At 35.0% G+C, this 8,820-nt stretch overlaps 1 protein-coding gene across 21 annotated transcripts; it reads right to left on the reverse strand.

Moving 5' to 3' along the window:
* Nucleotides 1-1,456: 1,456 nt before the first annotated feature.
* Nucleotides 1,457-8,028, reverse strand: LOC102663439 (DNA-directed RNA polymerase III subunit rpc3). Of its 21 annotated transcripts, none has more exons than XR_005887698.1 (9): nt 5,852-5,965; nt 5,434-5,582; nt 5,202-5,246; nt 4,855-4,903; nt 3,854-4,259; nt 2,975-3,337; nt 2,366-2,447; nt 1,930-1,996; nt 1,457-1,737 (listed from the first exon to the last, which is right to left on the reverse strand). XR_005887698.1 is itself a non-coding variant. In XM_026127622.2 (8 exons), exons 1-5 carry the CDS (start codon nt 6,888-6,890, stop codon nt 5,524-5,526), a joined length of 444 nt encoding a protein of 147 aa, XP_025983407.1. In that variant the 5' UTR covers nt 6,891-8,028; the 3' UTR covers nt 1,457-1,737; nt 1,930-1,996; nt 2,366-2,447; nt 4,855-5,523. The 21 variants fall into 21 exon arrangements, 3 of the variants coding, with proteins under 3 accessions (XP_025983407.1, XP_040863668.1, XP_040863667.1); XR_005887695.1 differs by having other exon boundaries at nt 3,854-4,540; XR_005887697.1 differs by lacking the exon at nt 3,854-4,259.
* Between the last annotated feature and the right edge of the window lie 792 nt (nt 8,029-8,820).

Consider the following 8,820-nt stretch of genomic DNA (forward strand, 5'->3'; position numbering starts at 1 on the left):
ATGCATCAAATGTATAGTAGATTACTGCATAATTTACTGATATTGGATTACCAAGTGGTGTTTCAATGTCAAAAATATGGATCATGTTTGGTTACTTTCCTGCACACATGAGGTGAGGAACAAGTGAAAACATAAATGTCAAAGCTGGAATCCATGTGTTAACCTTATCACTATTGATTAAACCCTTGTATTAGTTGTCCAAATTAGTTTTTCTGGTTCAAATGACCTTAAGATATGCATTAACACATTACTGGTCACCTCAGTCTCTAATGCCAAATTTAGCATCCAATGACAAATCAAGAGCACAAAAGGCATGGACTGCACAAATCTCAAGTATGTCATGCTCTTAGATAGAATAAAGCCTTGACACAATTTCCTACCTAAACAAAATCTTGATTGCAAAATTTGAAGTCATTTAGACGCATAGGTTCCAAAACATGACAAATAGACTTAAGAGAATGAAGGTGTGCACATGTTAAAATCCAAGGTACTTGTAAACTAGAACTTTTACAACCAGTTTTAAGATCCTAAAAGATATCTAAACACTAGATTTGAAGTTACTTGGACCATCATAAGTCAATTAGGATCAACTAGTTATGTTTATAACTTTTGGAAGGTACACTATTAAAAAAAAACTTTCTATATCAGTTTTTAGACACTTTTCATAATGTTTTTCAACTATTTTCATAACTATCATCATGAAAAATGTTGACTTTTCATGATGATTTTTCAAATCGTCTTAAAAATTTGATTCTACATCAATTTGCGTAAAAATCTTAAAATATTTTTTTAAAATTATAAAATTAAAGATTCTAAGACAATTTTTTCAAAAATCATCATAAAAAATAAACTTTTTAAGACAATTTTTTAGAGAACCTTCTTAAAATGTACAATTTTTTAAGACGATTTTTGATAAAAACTATCTTAGAATATACATTTTCTAAGACGATTTTTCCGAAAACCATCTTAGAATATATACAATTTTTTAAAAGTTATTAAATTTTATAATAATTATTTTAAAGAATGAAAATAAAATTTAATTAAAATGTTATACCAATAAATTGTAAAAAGGATTTAACTAAAAATAATTAATTTCCATAAAATGTTTGGCATAATCCAAATTACGCATGTAAAATGGAAGGTGAATTCAAAATTTTTCCATCAGTATCAGGACCTGAGGAAATATATATATTTTCTTAAAAAAAACTTATATCTTTTTTAATTCAAGCATCTACAAAGGGAAATGCATATATATTATGGATTACATGAGGGTCCAAGTGAACAAAAGTATAAAGGGAATGCTGCAAAGTTGAATATGCCATGTTTTATGACTAAAAAGCATTAAATGGTCCATTATAGTATTATTTGTTACCGGAAAGAAGTAAGAATAATTTAATCTTGCAAATTTTCAGCACAAGAAGAAACATTCCAGGAAACATATTAGGTGGAAGCTTCATAATAGAAAAGGACAGTTCAATATAACAAATAAGTATTGGACAATCCAAACATCACTCAAACATGAAAGAATGCTTAAAAGGCATGGCAAGTCAAACAACCACTCAAAGAACGCATCTGGCTGGTTCTAAGAAATCATGAAGCCTTGTGTGAAGTTCTTACAACCCGATCAGTTTGGTTGTGTGGAACTGAACTTCTCATTTCCTGAGCTTTTCTCTAAGCCAATATACGCTTGTTCATAATCTTATCCATAGAGGATGCTCGCCTCTTTTCCAATTTCATCTGAAACAGAAAAAAACAATAATGAATAATAACAATCATGATCCGTTTGTTTCTGCTCCCTCTCTATTCTAATTCTTCTTTATTTTTAATCAAATTGATGATAATATGGTCCAAAATCCAAATAATGTATGATTTGTGCATCATAATAAAAAAAAGAATAAAACTTAAACGAGCACCAAAGATAGTCACTACCATACTCCAATCAAAATCGACATTTCATCTCAGTCACCATTACTTTTGTCTCAGTGACTTGTATCCACTGCAATTTTCAAGATGAAATGTTTTGATTAGAGAACAGCATTATAATACTGTATCTAAGTTTTGTCTAATAAAAAGGCTTTTTTTGCAGTTATAAAAAATAGGAGGTATTCTTTAAGACATTCTAATGGACATATAACTAACTGAGGATAACCAAATGAAACTGAGCGATAGGGGAAATATTTCAGCAACTCAAAAGAAAGAAGGATGAATTCCAAAAGCTGAACTCCTAAATCTAAATATTTATCACATAGGAAGAATAATCCCTATAACTATTATAATGGTTATTTTTCTTCAGATTAAATATTTTTAGCAAATTACTTATTTGGAATTCTCAAAAATAAAGTAATCACTATTCACTAGAAGTAACCTCTAGTTTCCGTATTGCTGCCTCCGCTTTTGCCTTTTGCAAGTTCTCCCATGCAGAGATTTTGGCTTCCTCACTTTTTGCCCTGGACAAACAAAAATAGCTAGCAATTTAGAAACAATATAAAGTTTGTACAAAGATTTCTATGCCAGCAAATTATAAGAGTTTCCTCAGATAAAAACGAACAGATTTAAATGATTTAAACTTTTCAACTTCCTTGTTTTAATTGTCTAGTATGGGCAACTTCAATCATAGTAGAACAGTAATACAGAGAATATTTGACAACTCCAGTAAACTTGGCATTTTAATTGAATCATTTCAAGGCTATAGCTAATTTAGTAAATTCATCGCCATAAATTTCACAAACCCCAATTATTTTGCCCTGGCATGAGCCACAAAGGATCGCTTCATATTGTGTAGCTCATAGCAATTGGATAAGAATGGAGTAAAAGTGAAATATTTGACTTTATAGAGAAAACTTCAATACTTGATAGCAAATCCTTTATATCATCCCATTAGTTTCAGATTTTCAGTGCAAGCTGTCCTGAATCAGTATTTCCTTAGTTTATTAGATAAATTGAACAGAATTGACAAAAGTCAAGGTAGACATACTTTGGGGCAGGTTTTGGCGTTTCAGAAACATCCCAAGTTGACAATTGAGTGCTTACTTTTTCTTTTTTCCAGCTTTTGACTTGTTCTGAGCCTCAGCCAGTGAATAAGGCCCTATGTTTCTTGGACCATCTTGTCACGGTAAGTGTTCATCTACCTGCACATCCCTAATATCCACTTTAGAGGAACCAATGGTCCGCAATTCAGTGACAGGCAAGGTTGATGAGGTGGAGGCAGAGAAAGAAGGCCCCTAATTAGGAGAGGAGCGTGAGCTACCCTGTGGGCTCATCTGGGTTGCCATGTCCCTCCTTGAAACAACACAAGACACATTGGTGCCCACATCTTTGAACCCACCAAACTTATCATCTGAGTTAGAACCAACAAGAAGAATGCAAAATCAGATTCAGATGCACAGAAGCATACTTATGGTGACACCGTTATGCATAAAAAATTGTTTATTACCTAACGTCATTTCAACTATCAATCAATCAATAAAGTCTAAAGAAAATCATTTGTTCCATCTATGTGACCTTATAACAAGGCCAAATGCATAACCACAGTATGGCTACTTTGCCGAATACAATGAGTTCATTGAAAGTCAGGCCATTTGAGTTTAATTCAATTTTATCCAAGTCAATCCCTTCAGGTCACCTTTTCACCGTAATCGTTCACTATCAATCAAATTTTGCACAAATGAGGAGGGGTTGTTTGAAAGAGCTCTCCAAAAACTTTTTAGAATTTATGAAAATAGCTCATGACTCTCAAACTCCTTTTAAGCTTATTTCAATTTGCAACTAACTTTTAAGTTTATTCCATTTGAGTTTTATTGTAAAATTTATAGCGTATGTAATAAAACCAAACACTTAATTGATGATGACTGACTCTGTATCTTAGAGCATCCGTGGACACTCGCTAAGAATGCCATGCAAGGTTTTGTTCTCGCCGAAAGAGCTCCACCATGGCCACCGGAGCAGATTGTTAACCCATCACCTGAAAATGGAGAACCTGCCATAAAACTCCCCCCATTCTCCACTTCAAACACTGGTGCAGCCAGCGAATACATAGAATGATATGCAACACCAGGGGGTCCAAGAGGACCGCTCTTGTACTTTGGCCTCCTCTGGGGTGCATGAAGTGAGGCCCTCCCCGTGCCATCTCCTCTGATACTGTTTTTTTCCTTCTTCCAGACAACAATTTATGACATTACACAACTCACAGTATCTTAAGATGAGATAGCTGACCAAGCTGGGGTGCTAAACTTCCCGAGAGATTCATAGTCATTAAGTAGCTTCATTAAAAGTGGGGTAACAGAAAATATTTAGAATATAGAAATCCCTTGAACAACACTCTATAATATCTAAATAAAAGAAATTGAAATTGAGAACAAAAAAAGAAAGTAGAAGGATAAGTAATGCATAAAGCTTTTGGACATGGAAGTAACCATCAGCCTCCTCCCTATCAGAGCGCCAAACCCCTGTCCAGTTTGCCATGCACAGGTCACCCGAATTCCAGTTCCTCAGATTGCCCATGGGATCAATCAAACTTTTCTTAATAGTTGCAATTCTAGTCCTAGGAGTGATAAAAGCAACCAAAGCTTAACCGACCCATACAACGACAGGATTTGCAAATGTTTCTTAATAGACACTGTTTAATTCATAGTTAAACACAAGCACAAAGGAATCTGAGCAACTAATGCCATACAAGAAATATGCAATGTAAATCTACCAATTTCATACCATCCATAAAACATGACAAAAACCACTAGGCAATAAGTATGCAGTTTGTATATACTTGCACTGTCATATAAGTATACAGTTTTAAGAGGCTTAATATGCAACAATAAAATCAAAGGGGAAAAATATCATTAAAAAGGATGATCTTACCAGGAATACACCCGTAATGGATAGAGTCTGCTATCCGAGCACTATTAACCTGTGATACACCAGGACATATACAAAACTTATTTGAATGTAAGCATTCTAAACAGGAAGCCATAAATGAAGGGTCATCTGCATATACAAAATTCAATAATGAACTAGTAAATTGATATCAAAATTGGATAATTAGCAGGGAGAATGTCTTGCTCTTAAGTCAAAAGAAAAATAAGCAAAAGACTAAGGTAAGCTCAATTTAAATAATAATAATAATAATAATAATAATAATAATGATGATGATGATGATGATGATGATCATGATGAAGAAATATAATAAGTTGAGGTGAAAAAATTACAAAAAGAAGGAGGACGAGGAATCCTTCTAAACAAAAGAATAAAACCTGAAAAAAAGAGATAATCAAAAGGAACAAAGCTTCAAGTCCCTCAACATAGCTGTTAGTGAAACTCCCTTAGAAAGCTCATGTGCGCTTTACACTAAATAGACACCAAATGTCTCTTACCCCAAATCATTATTCAAAGATAACCCAACTACCTAAAGAAATTTGACCTTAGTGAACATTTAATTACCTTCACAGACTTGGCACCCAGCTTCCTAGAAGTAGTTTCCTTAAATGAGGTAGAAACAACTGGCTCAGGGGCAGGGCAACGTCCAACAAATCAAGCCGTCAAAAGTTTACAGAGTGTCTCTCGTACAACTTTTGTAGGCACAGCATTTTCTGAAAGTACATGATTTGAGATAGAATAATTTGAAAGGATTCATGATTTTGAGACATATAGTTTAGATAGAATAATTTTAAATACAGTACTTTCAACATATTATTGAGAGCCAAGTATATGTTTGATTAAATATAGTGTTCAATAGGTCCAGTAATATATCTCCCTGTAACGTAAATTAGATAGACTCTTATAATTCTTTGTCAGTATCATTACCTCCAATTGCAAAGAAACTAAACCCTTTCCTTATGTTAAGTTGAGAATGACGTACCATTCCTATAACTCAACCTGAAGAGAACCACACTCCTAATACATGTACCTTGACCCACTCCAAAGATACTCTTTGTTTTCATAGTTTTAAAAGTCGTCTACAGTTCACTCATCTGATTCACCAAAAGGATTATGATTAAACTACATATGATTTAGTCAGTAGGTTATACAACTCTTAATTTCTGTAAAGCATACCATTTTTAAGAATTAAACCAATTAATATAAGCAAAACCATGCTCAACCTATTACATGCATCATAAAACACTTGCCTTTTCCTTGACTTTCTCTGTCAACCATTTGTTTGAGGGTAAGCCTACCATCCTGAAGCAATCCGACAAGCAGCTTCACAAACTGCAAAACAAGTGGAAAATAGTTTCAGCATTTCAAGCCACAATCAAAAAGCTTCAAAGAAATATAATAAGGATCAAGCTGACTTCTTCATCAAGCTTCCGCAACACAATCTCCAAGAATTTGGGAAACCTCAGCCGATGGATTATGTTATCAAACAACACCAGGTACTGAGTTCTAACTCTCAGTCTGTCTGCATCATCATCTGCATTTATATTTATTCAGAACATCATCATCATGTCACTTTACCCACTAATGGAGCAGTATTTCATTGCAAACATTACATTACATGAATCTATGAAATCAAGACATGGCATCAAAACCACTACTACAGCTAGGAATTCGTTTTTATTAATTTTATTTTACTCCAACATGTTTGTCGAATGTAGATATCAATAAAAAAGAATGTAATAGAGAAAATAATAGGGTTATGTATGTTACCATCATCTTGAGGAGCAGAAACAAGTGCTTGGGCACAATTGTGTTGAACTAAGACAAGTAGGGAGTTTCTGACTTGGTCCTTAGTAAGGTCGGTGTAGCGAACCAACTGATCCAAAGTGAGGGGTCCATGGCTAAATAGGTTTTCGCATACTTTCTGCACAAAAATTCAGCGTTGATGAATTGAATCCCAATAAAATCCGTGAAGATGAAGAGTTACATACCGCGACGATCTTGCCGTGCTGTGTAATCATTGTCTTCTAACAGAAAATGGCGAAGGAGAAAGGTGCGGGGTGAAGAGGGTTAGGGATTTTATAGTTGTGTACTATATTTGCAGTGACGAATAAAACTCTCGCTTCTTCGCCGTTTTTTTTTTTTTTTGCAATAGCATTAATAATTCAAAAGCAGGATGATAAGTTATTGGCCATGCTCCACGACAGCGACTTGTATATAGTGGTGGTGGTGGTGGTGTTCTGGCGCGGCGGCCGAAGGAGCGGGTGCGTTCGGTTCCCTTGGCGGCGGCGTTGCTGTCGTTGTGCAGCATGGCAGCAACGAGGGAGGAGAGCGCCTTCTTGGCGGGGCGGACCTGGCCGTCACCGAGGGGGGTTTGTTTGAGGGCCGCGACGGCGATCTCGGCGAGGCGCTGGAGGTTCTTGATGGCGTCAAGGCCGAGGCTGATGGCATTGCAGACATCGAGGGACTTGACGACGCGGTCGAGGAGCTCCGGGAGGACCTTGTCGAGCGGTGGCTTCGTGATCTGAAAAAAAAAAATTCTTCCTCTTGTTTCTTCTCCTCAGGTTTGGACTTTTCTTCCTCTTGGGGTTTTTTCTCCTCCTCCGTGGGTGGCTTTGGGATCGGAGAGAGAAGTTCAACCTCTGTACTCTCTCTAGAACCTTCAGCGCAATGAAAATGACCTCATTCAAAAAGACGGAGTGAGCGGAGGCAAAGAGGGCTAGGGGGCGAGCAGTCAGAACAAACATTAAAAAACTGGTCCTGATTTAAAGACGGTTTTTGAATACCGTCTCGATTTCGACGATGATTTTTTACCAAAAACTGTCGCTATTTTGCGGTTTCAATTACGTTTTCAGAAAAATCATCTTCAAAATGTTCCTTGTATTTAAAAATTAGTTTTTTTTTTAGTAGTGGTAGAAGAGGGCTAATTGTAGAAACCATGTTTTGGGTCAGATCTTGAGACTGAGCTTTTGATCACAACTTCCATACCTCTAAAGGATCCTACTGTACGATTTGATGTCAATTAGATTTAAGAAACTTAGTCAGTTAGTTGGTACAACTATAATTTAGAAGTCTGACAACAAGGACTAGGAGAGGTTTGTTTGTGGAAATTCTACTTAGAGTGAGAGTTTGCACCCACTTTACGAGTTAACTTATTATCATTATTATTTGGTATTCCATTATTGCAACCCTACTTTAGGGTTTTTCTTTTCTTGTTATAACTATCTTTCGTGTACTTGTTTATTCTAATAGGAAGAGAAAATTTTGTGGGAGTTTAATATGTTACACAAAATTAGGTTTTTGCTGACAACTTTTCTTTTAAAAAAAATTTATTTATTGGCCTGACCTATTCTTATGTTAACTTGATTCTAGCTATTAGAAAAGTTTAACTTGTGATGCTCTCCATTCATTAGCTTAATCGAGCTTGTAAATATTTTTACCCATACTGATTGATTTTCTTGTCCTGTGCAGAAAATTATAGTCGGCAAAAATTTAGTGATATATTAAAGCAACTACCTTGGAGCCTTCTCGATCTCTTTGAGATATAGGAGAATGATGATAACGATAACAAGAGATGCAAAGAAGAGACATATTTTTGGATGTTTGTAGTGTTATTGATATGAACGTCCTCATCAGTTATACTATTTCAATTTAGAAAGTTGTTTTCACCTTTATGAATGTATTATACATTAATACTTTAAAGTCTAACTATTTTGATTATGTAAATTAAACCCACTTTTATTCGTGGGTCAACCCACAGCACCGTATTTGGAGCAGATTGAAAACTAATTAGAGAATTAATATGAGTATGTTGACCCGCTTTAACATTCCTAAAACTTGAAAGTAGTTTCATATATATCTCGATAATAAGGATTGTGTAACTAGCAATACTTTCATCAATAGTGGTTAAGATGAATTATAATGGTTTTGGTGTTATATATAAAAACAAAA

Source organism: Glycine max, chromosome 12, assembly GCF_000004515.6.
Source record: "Glycine max cultivar Williams 82 chromosome 12, Glycine_max_v4.0, whole genome shotgun sequence".
NCBI classification, from domain to species: Eukaryota; Viridiplantae; Streptophyta; class Magnoliopsida; order Fabales; family Fabaceae; genus Glycine; species Glycine max.

Coding starts and splice junctions, on each gene's coding strand:
- LOC102663439 (XM_041007734.1), bottom strand. CDS start 6,890: ATGATTACACAGCACGGCAAGATCGTCGCG. Junction 6,404..6,639: donor TTCTGCTCCTCAAGATGATG/GTAACATACATA, acceptor ATATAAATGCAG/ATGATGATGCAGACAGACTG. Junction 6,202..6,284: donor TGCGGAAGCTTGATGAAGAA/GTCAGCTTGATC, acceptor CTTGTTTTGCAG/TTTGTGAAGCTGCTTGTCGG.